We start from the raw sequence: 18,191 nt of genomic DNA, 5'->3' as shown, positions 1-18,191 counted from the left end.
CGGTTCCTACTTGGATTTGCTTCCGCTGCACCACGACGGGAACTCCTGTTATTGCTTTTAATCCGGATTGGACAAAGTCGTGGGGCCCTTCTCTGACACCCCGGCACCTGCTCCGGGGAGCCCCCTGCCACCTGGGGACATGTCCATGAAGTCTGGGTCTTTCCCGTCCCCACAGTCCTGAAATATTATCTATTTACCAGACAGGGCCTCTCAAACAGCGGGGGAGGGGGAGGAGGGGGCAGCTCTGCTCCTCAGCCCAATCTGGACAGAAAGGCCCAGGCTCAAGGCTTCTGGAGGAAAGAAAAAGACCTGGGGGCACCCAGTTCCCAACCCTGACTTTAAGCAAGGACTCGGCTCCCAGGTTGGGGGGGGCCCCCTGCCTGGTGTGTCTGCAGTTTCCCAACGGGGACAGCGATTTCTGCAAATACGGGGCTTGACATGCTCAGCTTTGCGGATTTTGTGGGATCGAGTGGGCAAGGTTCTGCGGCTGCTGGCCAGGGTCCTGGATTGGTCCCTGGTCCCTCTGCTGCAGCCCCATCCTGCTCCTCTTGAACTTGCCGGGGGGGCAGAAAGGGCGGGGGAGCCTCACGGGCTGCACTCACTCGCTCGCAGGGCGCAGCATGTGCATGTGTGCAGGGGGACCTCGGAGAAGCCGAAGCTCCGGGCTTGCAGTTTACATGAAAAGCCATCCAACGGGGGCGCGGGTGAGAGCGGCCCACGGTGAGCGCAAAAGCAAGGGTTTATCACTCCCCGGGGAGACGCTTCAGGGACAGGGTCAGAGCCACGCCAGGACCGCACAGCTTCAAGCGGCAGCGGCAGATGAGGCTGCGGATGGGGTGGGAGGGCGGGGACCTCGAGCCCAGGGAGGGGCCTGTGGAACAGCCATCAAGCCTGCCCATGGGGCCGTGGCCTCCCAGATGTTACACCCGGGATAAAAGACCGACTCGAGGGCAGACAGAGCTTCGGCGGCTGCGGCCCGGTGGGGCTGGGCTGACACCCTGCATTGCCTCCTAACTTCTGGGACCACAGCAAGTGACCCGGCCGCTCTGGGCCTCAGTTCCCTCAACATCAAAACAGGTGTCAGGAGTTCCCGTCGTGGCGCAGTGGTTAACGAATCCGACTAGGAACCATGAGGTTGCGGGTTCAATCACTGGCCTCGTTCAGTGGGCTAAGGATCCGGCGTTGCTGTGAGCTGTGGGGTAGGTCGCAGACATGGCTCGGATCCTGCGTTGCTGTGGCTGGGGTGTAGGCCGGCAGGTGTAGCTCCAACGAGGCCCCTAGTCCGGGAACCTCCATATGCCGCGGGGGGGGGGTGCCCTAAAAAAAAAAAAAAAAAAAGAAGCGAGGCTACAGTGAGTTCCCTCTTGATGGTGTGGACAGAGGGCCAGGCCCCGACGGCTCTGGCAGAAGCGGAAGCAGAGGAGCTGCGAGGCAGAGGAGAGAGTCTCAGGAACCAGGGCAAAGACACAACCCGGGGTGGGTGGGGCGAGGCCGGGGTCAGCTCCCGACCTCGCGGGCCCCGTGTCCCGGGGCGGCACCGGCGGCACAGAGGCGCAGGGCCGGCTCAGTCTGCGGGGGGCGGGGCGGGCGCTGCCAAGGACGGGGTGCGGGTGGGAGGGGCCGGGACGCACCCCTCCTCCGTCTCGTTGATGATGTCGCAGATCTCCATGTTCAAGGTCCAGTCCTCGCTCTGCAGGGAGCCGTCCGTCGCCTTTTCTGTCAATTCAGGAAGAAGACCGGGTTACAGCCCCCACGGAACGGGGCCCTGGCAGGCAAGAGGGGGCACCCGGACCCACCCCGGGCCGCGCCCTGCTTCTGGAGCACACGGGGAGGGGGCCCGGGGGCCGGCGCCCAACGCCGCCCTTCCCTCGCCCAACTCCCACCAGCCAGGACTCTGATGAGAAGACGCGGAAACGCTCCCTGACGCCGGTGTGACAATGACTTCATGGCCGCGACAGCGAAAGCCCAGGCGGCGGAAGGAAAAATAGACAAACTGGACCGCACCAAACCCGAAAACCTTCTGCGCATCAAAGGACATAGTCGACAGAGTAAAAGGCCACCGAGGAGTTCCGGCTGCGGCGCGACAGGATCGGTGGAATCCGGGGAGCTCTGGGACGCGGGTTCGACCCCCAGCCAAGCACAGTGGGTTGAGGATCTGGCACTGCCATAGCTGAGGCTTAGGTTGTAACTGCGGCTCTGATCTGATCCCTGGCCTGGGAACGCCACATGCTGTGGGGCAGCCAAAAAGCGGGAAAAGGCCACCTCCGGAGCGTTAGGAAGTATTTCCGGAGCTGAGAAGGAGCTGGTACCCTGCAGATGAAGTGCAGAGCCCTTACAATGCAACTCAACACAACGACAACAGCAACTTAAGGGAGCTCTCGTTACGGCTCCGTGGGTTGCTAGCATCCATGAGGAGGCGGGTTCGAACCCTGGCCTCGCTCCGTGGGTTAAGGATCCAGCACTGCCGCCAGCTGTGGTGTGGGTCGCAGACGCCGCTCAGATCTGGCGTTGCTGGGGCTGTGGCCACTGGCTACAGCTCCGATTCGACCCCTAGCCTGGGAACCTCCATACGCTGCAGGTTAAAAAAAAAAGAAAGGAAGGAAGGAAATTTTGACACCTGCTACAACACGGATGAATGTTGAGGGCGTTGTGCGGAGTGGACGAAGCCAGACACAGAAAGACAAATGCTGTGTTAGGCCACTTATTTGATATTCCTACAGGTGTTACAGTCACAGAAAGGGGAAGTCCCCCCCCCCGGGAGGGGTGGCTGGGGACAGAGTGAGGACAGAGCTGCAGTTCTGCAAGATGAGGGAGGCCAGAGAGTGAGCGCAAGACAGTGTGATTACTGAACATTTAAAAAGCTTAGGACGGCAGATTTTGTTATGCGTATTTCATCACCACTAAAATGTTTTAAAAATCCCCCTAAGGGGGGCGTTATTCTCTCCCACATTTAGAAAGAAGGATGCAAGGCTCAGAAAGGGGGGGTCCTTGGCCAGGATCACAGAGTTGTGTTGGTGGCTCCAACATCTGGTCTCAGGTCTGTCCGTCTGTCCCTAAAGCCTGGGCATTTGCGGACATAGCCCCACCTGTTGGCACAGGTGGGTTCGGATCCCACATTGTACCTTAAACGAATCCTACACTGTGGCTGCACCTGCAGAAGTTCAGGCGCCAGGGATTGAACCTGAGCCACAGCAGTGACAACGCTGGATCCTTAACTGGCTGCACCACCAGGGAACTCCCCGTCACCACCCTTTTAACAAAAGCTTCGTAGACCCCACACTTCCACTGACATCCAGACGCAAAACCCGCGACATCCACGTTCTGGGAGCGGCCTTGCTTACTGGGTGCAGCTACAAGAAGGGACGCTTGTTCTGTACGCAACACCCCTGAACTCACAGGACCAAACCGGCTCTATTTCCAGCACTGACAACACACTCCCGGAGTGCAGCTGCTGCTCCGAACGAATGTCTGTGCGCCGTCTCCGTCTGCATTTGACAGCCTCGGGGCGTCACCGTCACCACAATTTTCCACCCTCTACTCGTCTGTCACCCTTGGCACCTGAAGACGCTGCCCCTGAAAGAGCGAACGCGCCCCCAGGTGGCGGGAGCCTGCCTGGGGGAGCCCCGCGGGGGCTGGGAGCCCCTCACCAGGTGCAGTGCAGGTGTGCAAGAATGTGGGGTCTGCCCCAGGAGGAGGGTGGGGGGCCCCCAGTGGTGACCCAGCCTTATGCGCAGAGCCAGGGGATGCCCAGAATCTGCTGGCCCGGGAGGCAAGTCCCGTCACCAAACCAGAAGTGGCACCCCCAGGCCCATGGGGGAGGTCAGAGTCAGGGGGTAAGGACGGGGCCACGGCGTGGAGGTGGGGGCTGGGGGACGGGGCAGGCCCCCAGGGAGACGCCCAAAACACCAGTCAGTCTAGAGAAGCAGCGACTGAGGGCGGAGGCACTGGGTGACAGGACCCCGCCTCCAGCTCCCGCTCCCCCCACCTCACCCTCTGAAGGGCCCCCCCCTCAAGGTGTCCCCTCCCAGAGGAAGTGGCTCCCGCCCGGGGACACACATGACAGGGCCCATCTTCGGCCACCAACCCAGCGGCCTCCTGATAAAGCCGCCCCGCCTGCGACCCTTGGAGCCAGCGAGCAGCCAGGCCAGCTGGCTGGGGGACCACCCTCTGCTGGGGCTCTGTCTGCCCAGCCCGGGCGGCGGCACAGACTCGGGAAGTGGGAAGTGCAGTGGCGCCGTGGCAGGGCCTCGGGGACATGGTCTGGGAGGCCTGACAGAGGAAAGGCCCAGGCACTGACAGCTCATCTCCAAGGTGGGCCTAGCAGCCGAATCCACCAGCTCTATGCTCAGCCGCGCCCCCGCTACAGCTCCGCGAAGGGGCCCAGAGGCCGCGGGACTCATCCGCAGGCTCCGCGCATCCGCCTCCGTTCCCGGGATCCCCAGGTTTCGAGCTGGAAGATACACACTCTTCTTGATTATAAAGAACCAGCCCCCCAAGAATGCTTCCTTCTTTCCATCTTGCTGGAAATGCCACACAAACACAGCTGGCAGCTGGCCCGGCCGGGGAGCTGAGGCCCACGAAGGCACTCAAAGCAGTTCCCGTCCCCTCTCCGCACACAAGCGCTCCCGCGGCGGAACCAGGCTGGACCTGGTGCCCGGCCACGGCGGCCACTCCCGCGGGCTCCCTCGGTCCAGCCCCCCGGCTGGAGGACGCCAAGGTCAGCCTCGTTTCCTGGATGTTGTCAATGGTCTAAACCTAAGATACATCCGGTGTGAGGGCAGAAATACCACGTGGCAGGGGCAGCGGGAAAGTCATTCCAGCCGCCAGTCCTGGGGACTGGGGTGGGGGCACAGGTTCATGACCCCGGCTGCAGAGGCCCGACCTTTCAGAGGTCTCTGGTGACAAGCTAATGGCTGGGGTGGGGCAGTCCCCGACCCCCCACCCCCCGGCCCCATCATGCCTTCAGCGTAGAAGAGGTGCCACCTGATGCTGGTGCCGAGGCGTCCCCTCCGTTCAGGAAAGGCCGTCCCTGCCTGGTGCAGCCTGGGGGCCAGGATGCCCTGACCGCCCTCCGGCCCAGCCCCACCCTCTCCCAGGCCGCGGGCAATCAGGGCGGTCCTGCCGGAGGAGCCTCGCCGTGCAGCGCCCTGGTTGCAGGGCTACTCCGTTGTACGCTTCGATGGTAAAACATCGGGACTTCGGAGGCGGCGTGGAGGCTCCCCTGGGCAGGGTGAGCCCCGGGCAGGTCACGACGGCGGGTGAGGCGGACGCAACTCATGGCAGCGCCACCCCTGCCCTGAGGACTCCTTGCCAGCTGCAGGGACAGGACCCCGCCCAGCCCTGCTTTCCTGGACCATTCTGTCCTGCGGCAGGCGGCCGAGGCAGCATCCTCTGCAACCTTCAGGCCAAAGAAAACCCCGCGGCCCCATGCTCCCCGGAACGCGCCCTGCGCTGTCGCCGGCCCGAGCACCGGGAGAGGGAGGCAGCCAGCCATGACCCACGGCTGGGGGGCCATGCGGGTGGAAGTGAGCGGCTCCCCCACCTGTGACGGGGCGAGGGGACGGGGCAGAGCAGGTGCTCCCCAAGCTTGGCTGCGGTGAGCTGCCCTGCCTGGGTCCCGCCACCTCCCAGTCGGAGCCTGTGGCCACCAGGCGGGCGTGATGGGCTCCCCCAGCGGCAGGTGGGTCAGGCCCTGCCCCCGGGAAGGAAGGTGACCCAGCTGAGGGCCACCGGGCCCTGGGGTTCACCCCGAGCCCCGCACCACTGGCTCCCTTTCCTCCCCTCGTTCCTTCCCTGGGTACCGTTTCCTCCCAGTGAGGTGACAGGTCCCCGCCGTCTGGGATCCCCTCCAGGCCCCCGCCCTGCTCTGACTGTCTGCTGGCCTGTGCACACGCTGTCTTCTTTCCTGGTGGTTTCTCTTGCTGAGGCAAACAGACGTACCATAAAATTTACCTTATTCGCACATCTGAAACTAACACAGCATTGTAAATCAACTGTACTCCAACACAAAATACAAACTAGATTGAAAAAAATGGACCATCTTAGCCATCTTTAAGGGCAAGGTCACAGCGGCATTAAGCAGGCTCATGCGGTTGTGCGACCGTGCCCACCCCATCGACACGCTCGCCCCTCCCCCGGCCCCGGCGCCCACCCTTCTCTTCTCTGTCTCCTGGAATGCGACCCCTCTGAGCACCTCACGGCGCTGGTCCCCCTGTGACTGGCTTATTTCACGCAGCCTGACGGCCTCGAGGTCCAGCCGTGCTGCGGCAGGAGGCAGGATCTCCTTCCTCTGGGGGGCCGAACACACTTCACTGCGCCTTGTTGCTTCATCTGCGGAGGGGCAGAGGGGGTGCTTCGCCTTTTGGCGCCTGTGAACAGGGCTGCTGTGACGGGGTGTGCAAATATCTGGGTCCCTGGTTTCCATTCTTTGGCATAAGCGCCTACAAGTGATGCAGTGGACGGAGCTCTGGTTCCTCCGCTGCCTCCTCGCGCTTTGATCCGCGCGTCTGGACGCAGGGACACTGAGCACCTTTGCACTTGCTCATCGGGCGACTCGGGTATCTTTGCATAAATGTTTATTTGGGTTTTGTGTGTGTGTGTGTGTGTGGCTGTGCCCATGGCATGAGGAGGTTCTGGGGCCAGGGATCGAACCTGTACCACAGTGGTGACCCGAGCCACAGCGTGACAACGTGGGATCCTTAGCCTGCCGAGCTACAAGGGAACTCCTCGAGTCCCTGTTCTAATGGAGTAGTTTGTATTTTTGTTGTTCTGCTGTGGAAGATATTTATATGTCTTATATAATATAGACATAATTCTCTATCAGATACGTCCTCTGCAAATAATTTTTCCTCTTGATAATGTTTTTTCACTCTTGATAATGTCCTTTGATGCACAAAAGTTTCTAATTTTGATTAAGCCCAATTTATCTATTTTTTTTTTGTTGCCTAACTTTTGGTGTCATATCTAAGAAATCACTGCTAAATCCAATGTGATGAAGCTTCCACCCGCTTTCTCCTAAAACTCTTTTTTTTTTTTTTTTTTTTTTTTTTGGTTTTTAGGGCCGCACCCGAGGCATATGGAGGTTCCCAGGCGAGGGGTCAAATTGGAGCTACAGCTGCCAGCCTGCACCACAGCCACAGCAACGCCAGGTCCTTAACGCACTGAGAAGGCCAAGGATCAAACCTGGGTCCCTCATGGGTGCTAGTCAGAGTCGCTTCCTCTGAGCCACGATGGAAACGCGCCACAGTTGTGTTTTGTTTTTGTTTTTTTTTTGTTTTTTTTGGTCTTTTTGCCTTTTCTAGGGCCACACCTGCGGCATATGAAAGTCCCCAGGCTAGGGCTCCAATCAGAGCTACCGGTCTATGCCACAGCCATAGCAACGCAGGATCTGAGCCGTGTCTGCGACCCACACCACAGCTCACGGCAACGCCGGATCCTTAACCCAATGAGCAAGGCCAGGGATCGAACCCTCAACTTCATGGTTCCTAGTCGGATTCGTTAACCACTGAGCCACGACGGGAACTCCACACAGCTGATTTCTGAGTGCTGATTTTGTATCCTGCCGCTTTGCTGAATCTCTTGATTAACTCTAACCATTTTTTCCCACGCAGTTTTTAGGGTTTTCTACATATTCGGTTATGTCATCTATGGACAGAATTTTACTTCTTTCTTTCCCATTTGGATGCCTTTCCTTTCTCGTCCTCTGTGACTGTTCTGACTCGCGCTCCCAGCGTTACTTACGTTGAGCAGAAGAGGAAAGGTGAGCGCGCTTGGGCCCGCAGGTCACTTTACAAACCCCGTCATACGGGTGAGAACCACGGGAGAGAAAGTGTGAAGGCGGGACCCACAAGTGGGGGGTCTGGGTCCTCCCTGCCCACGCTGGGCACCGCTCCCGGTCTTCCCCAGCTCCGACGCCATCCATCGGGCTCCTGATGGTGCAGTCCGCGCAGTGGCCAGGCTTCCGAGGCTGACCTCGCTCTCTCCTGAGCGGTTCTTCCAGTCCCACGGCCCTAAGGAGCCACGTGGAAACCTGGGGCCACGTGACGGCATCTGCAGAAGGGCCTGGCCTGTGCTGCTGGGAAGTGGTGACCGGGGATCCTTGAGGCCTCCCACGGCCTCCCCCGGGACACAGAAGCAGGAGAACCGGCTATCAGAGTGGGGTCTGAGCACAAAGTTCGAACCTCACTTGGGCCAATTACAGCGCGACCCCGGAAGCGCGACCCCGTCAAGGCTTCCGGCATCTGTGAGATGCGATGGTGCAGCCAGCGAGCAGGAAACAGAAAGCCCTGCAGAGCCCCCGAGACGGTGACCCCGTCCCCACGGCCCGGGCCTCCACATTCCCACGTCACCACCGCTGCCAACGCAAGACCCCCGCTGACTCAAGGCCCTTGGATTCAGGCTTTCCGATCTCTGGGTCCCCTTCCAGAAAGAAGCCCGGCCCCCGCCCCGCGGCTGGGCGCACCTGCAAGGGGGGAGAAGAGGCCGCGTTTCCACGGGGAAGCAATCGCGGAAGCCCTGGTCTCAGCGGCCGGCGGGCCGGACGGCCCTGGAGACCCTCGCAGCAAACATCACGTCCCCCAGCCTCTGGCAAAGGGGCCTGGAGGGGAGGGGCCGCCACGTCCTGCTCTGAATGTGGCCCCCTGCACAGTGACCTTGCATCCTCAAGGCAACGGCGCCGAGTCCCTTCTCACCCCAGTGGAAAAGGGAATGAAAACCAGTGTCCAGCGAGCTGCCTTCCGCTGGGCCAGGCTCCTCACGGACACTGGGTTGTGTGACCAAGGCCACCCTGGCACAACGCCCCCAACTGGGCTGGAGCGAAGGGGACCCTGGCCTCGAGAGCAGCCCAGGCTCCGGGTCGCAGGTGAGACGAAGGAGGCCTGGGCTGAGACACGTGAAGCGAGCAGAGGGCAAGGGTCAAGCCCAACCCGCTCCCCTTGCTGCAGTTCTTTCATCAATCAACGCTGAATGCCCGCATGCTGGTACACTCCCTGAGAAGCTGCAAGGCAAAACTTAGCACTGGCACAGAACGATTACCCAAACCCCAGGCTTTATTCCGACGTCCCCGTTTTTCCCACTAATGCCCTTTCCGTCGAGGATCCGGTCTGGACACGGCACCGTGCTCGTGAGTCTCCTCCTCTTTTGAACCTTCTGTTTTCTTTTTCTTTTTTTTTTTTTTGTCTTTTGTCTTTTTGTCTTTTGTTGTTGTTGTTGCTATTTCTTGGGCCGCTCCCGCGGCATATGGAGGTTCCCAGGCTAGGGGTTGAATCGGAGCTGTAGCCACCGGCCTACACCAGAGCCACAGCAACGCGGGATCCGAGCCGCGTCTGCAACCTACACCACAGCTCACGGCAACGCCGGATCCTTAACCCACTGAGCAAGGGCAGGGACCAAACCCGCAACCTCATGGTTCCTAGTCAGATTCGTTAACCACTGCGCCACGATGGGAACTCCTGAACCTTCTGTTTTCTTTAAAGACGGATGCGTTCATGAATCACCGACTAACCACCCCCCAACCTGGGGAGCTCAGTTCCCAGGAGCACCTGCCTGCGCCCCAGCTTCTAATGCCTAACACCCACCTAATAGGGACCCCCCCACACTCCCCAACCGAAGGCGCCTCAGGCAGCAGCCCGAGCCCAGCGGCTCTTCCACGTTCTTAACTGGCGCCCCCCGGGGACCCCGGGTTTCACATGCACTCGGGTGTGTCACTGCCGGCACAGCCGTGGGGAGCGGCAGCCCCTGCTTGTCCTCAAGGGCAGCTGTCACGTGCGGGGTGAGGGAGGGTGCGGGAGGGCACCCAGGCTGGCGCTGAGCCACCGGGGCCACAGGAGCGGGAGGAGGGGCAGGGATGCTGCTCTTGGTGACGGTGGCCGTGCTCAGGGAAAATCTGCCAGACCCTCGTTCCTGCGCCCCCGTCAGGCGGGGCTGGGGGAGGCCCGGGGAGCGAGGCGACCGCCTGGAGGGGCCGGGGGCTGCGCGAGGAGGGGCGGCCAGCAGGGAGAGACCCCGGGTTAGAGCGTGGGGGCTGCAGCCCTGAGCGGGGCAGGCCGTCCTAACGGCTCCCGAGGGGCGCGCGCGGGGCCCGGGTGGGCTGTGCCTGGTCATCTGACCCTGAGCACGTGTCTCCAACGCGCTCGACTGCAGCTTCGTCATCCTGACTCGTGGGCAACGGTCCCCCCCCCCACAGGGCATCGCGATGTGGACGACACAGGGAGCCACACGGCAGGTGCACGCAGGCAGCGCGAACACACGGACAGATCCCGTGGGCAGGGCGCTGTCTCCGAGGCCTGCTGGGCACCCCCTGGCAGAGCGAGAAACCCCTCGGAGCCCCTCCCAGTGTGCGGGCGGACAGGACCAGGACCGGGACTGCGACCAGGACAGGCTGCACTCGGCAGCCCAGGCAGCAGCCAGCCCCACGAGGAGCCAGGGGCCGAGGCTGGAAAGGAAGGCCTCCCGTCTGCCTGAGGGGTGACCACAAAGCTCCAGGCCTGGAGGGAGGCTCCCTCAGCTCCCAGGGCGCCCCCCGCAGGCGCCTGCAGGGAGCTGCCTCCAGAGCAGCGCGGAGCACGGGCTCCCGGTCCCATCACGGCCTCTGCGGTTTGCAAAGGCATTTGTGGGGAGCAGGCAAAACCCACCACGGGGGGCTGCTTTTCCCGCCTGGAGGTCTCGCCTTAGGAGGAACAGCCGCTAACACGGAAAACTATCCGTGTTAAAACGACAAAGCCAAATTCTTGCTCTTAAATCAACACACTTTTAAACGAATGACGGCTACTGCTGGGGAGGTCGCACCGTGTTATCAAAGGTCACACGTATAAGAAACTTTGGAAAACCGGTAAATACCAGGACGCGTGCTCTCGAAGAGTCCTGCCCTTTGATCTATGGGTCTCTTTCAGACTCACAGCTTAAAGAAATCTTTCTCTCTCTCTCTCTCTTTTTTTTTTTTTTTTTGGTTTTTAGGGCCACACCCTCTACATATGGAGGTTCCCAGGCCAGGGGTCGACTCGGGGCCGCCGCTGCCGGCCTCCACCACGGCCACAGCCATGCGGGATCCGAGTCACATCTGTGACCTACGCCACAGCTCCCGGCAACACCGGATCCTTGACCCACTGACCGAGGCCAGGGATACAGCCCACCCTGGCATGGATCCTAGTGGGGGTCGTCAACCACTGAGCCACAAAGGGAACTCCGGAAGGAATGTCTCGAAGAAAAAAGCTGCACAGCCCATCGATTCCACTCCTGGGCGCAGCCAAGACAGGAGGACGACTTTCCAGGCAAAACCTGCACCTGATCGTCTCGGCCGCCTGGTTTACAACAAAGAGCTGAAATAACCCCACCACGATCGACTGGCCAATAAGCTAAACACGGTGCGTCCACAGGAGGGACCGATACTTGGTGATGAAAAGGAAAGAGAGGCGGGAATGTTCGAGCACATGGGTGGGGCCCGAGGACGCTGTCCAAGAGAAACACGCCGGACATGGGGGGACAGCTGCCGCGCGGGGCCGGGGGGGGGGGCCTGGAGGGAGGGGTCCACGGGGACGGGGAGCAGCAGGGAGGCGGGGGCCCGGGGGCCCGGGGGCGGAACAGGGAGTGTGTGACGGGGACAGAGTTTCAACTCGGGAAATGACTCCTGGGGATGACGGTGGCGACGGTGGGACACAGTGTGAGCTGGCTTAATGCACTGAGCTGCACACCTAAAATCGGTAAAGTGGCAAATTTCATGTTATTTGGCGTTTTTCACAGTTTTTCCCGTGGGAACAGGAGCCCCCAGGTGGGAAGAGCGCCTCTACCCCAAAGGCCCAGCAGAGGCAAAGGTGCAGACAGCGGAGGCTCAGCCGCTCCATGGGCTGGTGTCCTAAGAGCCACAGGACCGCAGGCGCACGCGGCAGACGGAAGGGGACTCAGACCCTGGCTCGAGGGCTGCCGAGGACGGAGAAAGCCGCTGGGGCCCGTTCCATGCAGCGCCGCTCAAAGCGCTTAGCTCTGCACCGCAGAGGAACAAAGCGATGCCCCAGTAAGTGAGGGTGCGGAAAGCTGGGACCTGTCGCACGGCTGTCACAGGAATCATGACCAAGGTCGTACAGAAACACACTGAAAGGGTGTGAGGAACGCAAGACACAGAACTGGGGGTTGTGTTAAGAGGTGCACACGGACCGCGCCTAGACGCGAAATGAGAAAAGGGGAAGCAGGAGTTCCCTTGTGGCTTAGTGGGTTAAGAATCTGGCGTTGTCACTGCTGCGGCTCGGGTCGCTGCGGTGGGAGCGTTAGATCCCTGGCCTGGGAACCCCCACATGCCCTGGGTGTGGCCCCAAAAGAAAAAACGCGAAAATAACCAGTGTATTGAAGCATTTGGCTTAGAGGCAAATCTTTAAAATGTTTTTCGGTTACTGCTGTTTCGTACAGAGAGGGACTGTATCTGCAAAAAGAATGGCAAACGCGTGACCAGAGTGAAAACCCAGCTATTTAGTTCTTCTGCCAACGACAGCTCTGCCCAGAGCACAAGCCTGCCCTGGACCCGACAAGCCACTCCCTTGACTCTCAGGCTGTTCTCCCAAAGGCTGGAAGCCCTCCAGCCTCAGGGTCTCTCAAGAGGTGTTTTCATCCCGAAAGGGCTCCCCCCCACGCCCCTGGGCCCGGCCAGGGCACCCATGACTGGGCTTTGTTGCCACCTGGTGGGGCACCCAGGGTCCAGGACTAGTCGGAGAGCCAGTCCAGGCTGGCTCGGGGGACAGACCAGACGCACGTGTGATCTGCATCCCAGGCCAGAGGCCACAGGGTTCTCAGGTCACTCCTATCCGTCTACACCACAAATCAGGACACCGACCGTGTGGCAAACAGGGAGGCGACCTGAGAGGCAGCCGAGTTCAGATCCCACAGCAGATGCACTCGTGCCTGGGCTGGGGTCTGAGCACACAGGCTTGGCACGAGGCCATCAACGCCCCCGGGACCCCCCAGTGCCAGAAGCGGCTCGGCCCCAGGAACAGGGAAACATGCCCGGGAGGCGCTGAAAACCCACAGGAACAGGCATTTCCTGGCACCTTGGAACTGTTACTGCACAAGAAGAGACCGCCTCTACCAGTGTCCTCAGCCGGAGGTGCCATGTCCCCAGGTGTCCCCTGTGGAGGCGGGGAGCTTGGGAGACATGCCCACGCGTGTCTGTACACGGCACCATGCCAGGCTGGCACACCCGGGCCCAGACAGCCCACGTCACAGGCAGATGGTGCCCACCACCACCCTGGCAAGTGGCAGAGGCCCCTCCTCAGTGACGGCCAACAGCCCCCAGGACACGGCCAGGGAGCCCTTCCATAGAGAAGGGCCCCTGCCTGGCCTCACGGCAGTGGCCTCGGAAAACACTGAGAAAGCTGTAACTTTCAGCTGGAGGACCAGCTGTTTAGAGTCTACATTTACTTTTTTAAGACGTGATCATGAAGCTGCGGTTACACTTTTCAAAGGATTCCTATCCTTTGGAAACACGCACTTAGGTATTTGGAGACGGAGATACCTGATGCCTGGGATTTACTGCAAAACAATCCAGGACAGAAGTGCGGGGGGCTGTAGCTGAACCGGAGCTGCCCAGACTGCATACCGGCTGCAGCGCACCCCTACAGCCATGGGGTGCAGCGGGGCTGTCATCACAATAGTCTTTTATCTTTTTATGTGTTTGGAATGTTCCGTAAGAAAAACCTTCCGTAGGAAAGGCATAAAGCCATTCATAACTCTGGCCCGGCAATGCCCCGAGCCCGAGGGGACGGAGCCGAGGGAGCGCTGACCCACAGAGGCCTGACCTCTGCTGACCGGAACCTCTGCTGCTCCCAAGGGTCCGCCCTGGGTGGGAGGGTCCGGCCAGAGGGCAAAAGCCCACGGGGCTTCTGTTTTAAACGGCTGCACCTGCGGCATGGGGCGTCCCCGGGCCAGGGAGTGAATCCGAGCTGCAGCTGCGGCAACACCGGGCCCTTTAACCCACCGCACCGGGTAGGGATCAGTCCCGAGGCCCCATAGTGACCTGAGCTGCTGCAGTTGGATTCTTAACCTCCTGAGTCACAGTGGGAACTCCACATGTGGCTTTTTTTTTTTCTTCTTTTTTGCCATTTCTTGGGCCGCTTCCGTGGCATATGGAGGTTCCCAGGCTAGGGGTCTAATCGGAGCTGTAGCCATCGGCCTCCACCAGAGCCACAGCAACGCGGGATCCGAGCCACGTCTGTGACCTACACACCACAGCTCACGGCAACGCCAGATCCTTAACCCACTGAGCAAGGCCAGGGATCGAACCCGCCACCTCGTGGTTCCTAGTTGGATTCGTTAACCTCTGCGCCACGACGGGAACTCCAGGCTTTTAAAAATGAGAAAACAGCGTCACGGGCAGGTGGAAACCAGTACAGCAGTGTGAAGTGGAAAGCAGGCAGCTTGAAGGGTCGTCTGCACACAATCAGCACGAGGTAAAAACTCACATCAGAAAGGCCGCGGAGGCCGATCCTCCCAGTGAGGCCGGGCGCCCCGGGCGTCACCAGCGCACCTGCTGACCTGCTGGCGCTCGGAGCCCGCGGCCTCCTCTGCCGGCTCCCCGCAGCCCCGAGGCCGCGTGGTGGCTCCTCAAGGACCCCCCCCCCCCCGAGAGACCAGGGTGTGTGGCCACAGCAGGGACGCAGCAGAGAAAGACCCCACCCAGGCGAGAAAGACCCAAACAGCTGCGGTGGGTCTTGGGTCCGGTCTGGTTCTGCAGACCCCCCTGCAGTGATGTTCAGGAGGCCGCCTCAGGGCCCCCCAGGGAACAAGGCTTCCACCGCTGATTCAAAAAGTGGCCACAGCCCAGCGCAGGCCAAACAAAGCCCCATGGCTTCCGCCCCAGATCCTCGCTGGACCAGGGGCAGAGCCCGCCTGGGTCTCCCTGCTGTGCTCCCCACACACGTCCCCCAGGCAGCGTGCAGGGCGCAGGCGGCAGCTGGGCTGAAGGACGCACACTGCCCTCCAGACCGCACTTGACCTTGAAGGGCTCCGGCAGGCAGCTGCACAGCCAGCACCGCGTCCCCCGTCTGGGCCCTTGCAGACTGGATGGCTCCCACCCTTCTGCTTCCAACTGCCTTGAGCAGCAGGCTTTGGGGACATGGTTTGATGTGGATATTCAAAACCCCAGGAAGAAACCCAGAGGAGGCCCTTTTTCAGAGCAGTGGTTCCTAATTCTTTCCGAATAAAATGTTAAAGGAAGAATATATGCCCTGCGGTGGCGCAGCGGGAACGAAGCCGACCAGGAACCACGAGGTTGCGGGATCCATCCCTGGCCTCGCTCGGTGGGGTAAGGACCCAGCGTTGCCGTGAGCTGCGGCTCAGATCTGGTGTTGCTGTGACTGTGGTGAAAGCCAGCAGCCACAGCTCCGATTCGACCCCTAGCCTGGGAACCTCCACACGCTGAGGGTGCGGCCTTAAAAAAAAAGCAAAAAAAGAAAAAAAATATATATATATAATATATTCCCTGTGAGTGCCCAGGAAGACCCCTCCAGAAAGGTACACACACCTGTGCAAGTGCACACACCTGCAACAGGCTCTTGGAGGCCCGGCCCCAGCTCAGGTGCTTCAGCCGCCGCAGTAAGAACACCTGAGGTCCAAAGAGTCGGTGGGATTCCACAACAACAGGGCCCCTGCGAGACGTACGGGGCCCCGAGCACGCGGACCCCGCTCTGGGCCGGCGGCTGAGACCACCTCGCCCAACGCCTTTGAGGCCGTCGGGCCAAGACGCAGCCTCGTTCGCGGGACCAGGATGCAGGCGCTCCACTCGGCGGGCAGCGTCATCTCACCGAGGGCTCCTTCCACGCCGCCCAGCGTGCTTACCCAGATCGAGTCCACCCTCCCAGCGGAGCCAAAGAGCTGGCCCAGGCGGTTCTAGGAAACGAGAAAAGGCAGAGGCGAGGAGGCTGCGGCCCCCTCCCGGTGCCCAGAGACTGGCTCAGTCCACCCCGTCCACGAGGTAAAATGCCCTTCCCCACAGGCTCCTGTCAGCAGTTGGTCAAAACGCAAGAACTCTGTCCAGCACTGCCCCGGGCCAGCCCTTTGCTGCGAGGAAGTCAGCCTCAGCTTCCTCTTCCCGAGCATTAAACTGCGCTTAAAGGATACGTCCTGCCTGCTCCCAAAAGGAACTTACGGTAGCTTTTAACAAGAATTTATACTCAAGGCAAATAAAATGAAATGAAGACTAGAAATCACATGGAACAAAAGATGACGCTTTTTACCAAGAACCAGAGAGCTCAGTCATCACAACTAACTCGGGCCTGAGCTTCCTGGCAGCCTGGGTGAAAAGGTAAAGACTGCCTTCACAGCCCTCACTCCCGATCAAGGCAGAGGAAGGGACCTCCCACTAGGAGGGGAGGGATTTCTCTCCTGATGCTAAGGAGGTGAACTTGAGATGAACTTGCGCAGTCACTCCTACAGGGAGGTGTGATACGGCAGCAGGAGGTAGGCATCTTGAAAACAGGTTCACAGGAAGCACGAATCAGCCTTCCCCCAACTTCCCGGCACCTCCCCAGCCTCAGGTCCTTCTTTAGGAGACGGCACTGTCGTCCAGCTGGGCTCCTCCTGACTCCGGGACACCCGACCTTCCCGAGCTTTCCTCTGTCCACCCCACACTCCTTAGATCCTGCCTCTTGAACAAAAGGTTCCCCAATTCCCCGCCAGAAGTGGCGTCCTCCCGCCATGCTCCCCGCACCTCAGCCACCCACCGGCACCTTGGAGGCAGGACTGCTGAGCCTCCGCTCTTTCCAGGCGGTGGGACCCAGAGCATCCGGCACAAGTTTCTGGGCCCCGGGCTCTGCGTCTCTGGATGGAGTGGGAAGAGTGGTACACAGGCCATGCAGGGCGTTATGCCAGCTGACCATGCGCGCGTGGCCAGGCCGGGCGCCAGCAGCCCTCGGGGGAAGGCGGGGCCGTGGCCGGGCCCTGGAGACCCTGGGCCGGGGTCGCCTGGAACACGCGCACCCTGGACTCAGTGACAGGGCCGTGTCAGAGCCCGTCCAGCCAGCGGCAGCGCCCAGTCCAGCGAGGCTGCCGGCCCCAGCGGCTCCGGGCCCCTGCCTGCCCCGGCCCGTGAGAGCCACGCTCGCCCTGAGGTCTCCGCATCCCTCGCAGACCTGGGGGCCGCCTCCCCCAGACCCTACTCCAGGGCAGCCGGTGTCTATTTAATTGTTGGGAAGGTACAGCACTGACCAGGCCCCGAGGGGCTAGAGGCCAAGTTCATGAGCCCGTGTCACACGATCCTGAGAGTTCCAACCCCTCACGGGGGGGCGACCCCCCGCACACGTGCGACTTCCACGCGCACAAAACCACCATCCTCACCTCTCACGGGTCAGAGGTTCTGGCCATTCCTAAGTGACTCAACCCTAACACGTCTATGGAAAAAACTGATTTCAAAGACAGAAGACAGACCAAGAATCTGAGTCCCTTTTCAGCCGACACACCAGAAGCCAGAGCCCCCGCCCTCTCCTGGGCACCCGTGCACTGAGGGGACGCTGACCCTGGATGGCAGCAAACTGGGTCCTGTGCGGCTCTGAACCGCCCCCCCCCCCCGGAAGGCCCTGCCCGAAATGGGGAGACTGTGCCTGTGTGCTGGCGGGGCAGCCGGGCCCCGGGGCCGGCGGGGGTGGAGTGGGGTGCGCTCTGGACCCGGGCAGCGCTGGGTGCCAGGCTCACCTAGGCATCCCGTCAGGCTGTGGGCCTCTGTGCGCCTTAGCATTCCCACGTACACCGTGGGGACAGCAGTACTGACGCCACGGAAATGGTTTTGGTGTGCATCAGACTCGCGTGCAGTTCGTTAAAGTACAGATACGTGGAGTTCCCTCCATGGCGCAGTGGTTAAGGAACCTGACTAGGATCCTTGAGGACGTGGGTTCGATCCCTGGCCTCACTCAGCGGGATCAGGATCCGGCGTGGCCGTGAGCTGGGGTGTAGGTCGCAGACGCGGCTGCGATCTGGTGCTGCTGTGGCTGTGGCGTAAGCCGGTGGCTGCAGCTCCGATTCCACCCCTAGCCTGGGACCCTCCATATGCCGCAGGTGCAACCCTAAAAACACCAAAAAGAAAAATAAATAAATACAGATATGTGAGTCCCATCCCCGTGGATTCTGCTGGCATGCGTCTGATGTGGGCCTAGAAATCTGTGGGGATTTAAATTATTTTTCATTTTTAATTACACAATATGTAAATACATCTCCCCTTG

The 18,191-nt window shown here is 60.7% G+C and overlaps 1 protein-coding gene across 16 annotated transcripts in view; it reads right to left on the bottom strand.

Annotated features, from left to right (window-relative positions):
• Nucleotides 1–18,191, bottom strand: part of TOM1L2 (target of myb1 like 2 membrane trafficking protein) — a 77,105-nt gene that overhangs the window by 35,224 nt on the left and 23,690 nt on the right. For 15 of the 16 annotated variants that reach the window (XR_002337411.1, XR_002337412.1, XR_002337408.1 and 12 more), the window contains exon 2: nt 1,632–1,716. The exons of the other annotated variant lie outside the window; for it this stretch is intronic. Coding sequence is in view for 10 of the 15 variants with exons in the window: in XM_021068013.1 (XP_020923672.1) it covers nt 1,632–1,716 (85 nt within the window). In the remaining 5 variants the exon portion in view is untranslated. The remainder of the gene's footprint in view (nt 1–1,631; nt 1,717–18,191) is intronic. 16 annotated transcript variants of the gene reach the window in all.

This window comes from Sus scrofa, chromosome 12 (assembly GCF_000003025.6).
Source record: "Sus scrofa isolate TJ Tabasco breed Duroc chromosome 12, Sscrofa11.1, whole genome shotgun sequence".
Lineage (NCBI taxonomy): Eukaryota > Metazoa > Chordata > Mammalia > Artiodactyla > Suidae > Sus > Sus scrofa.
The sequence above is the reverse complement of the archived record's forward strand: the minus strand, read 5'-3'. Positions and strand labels throughout refer to the sequence as shown.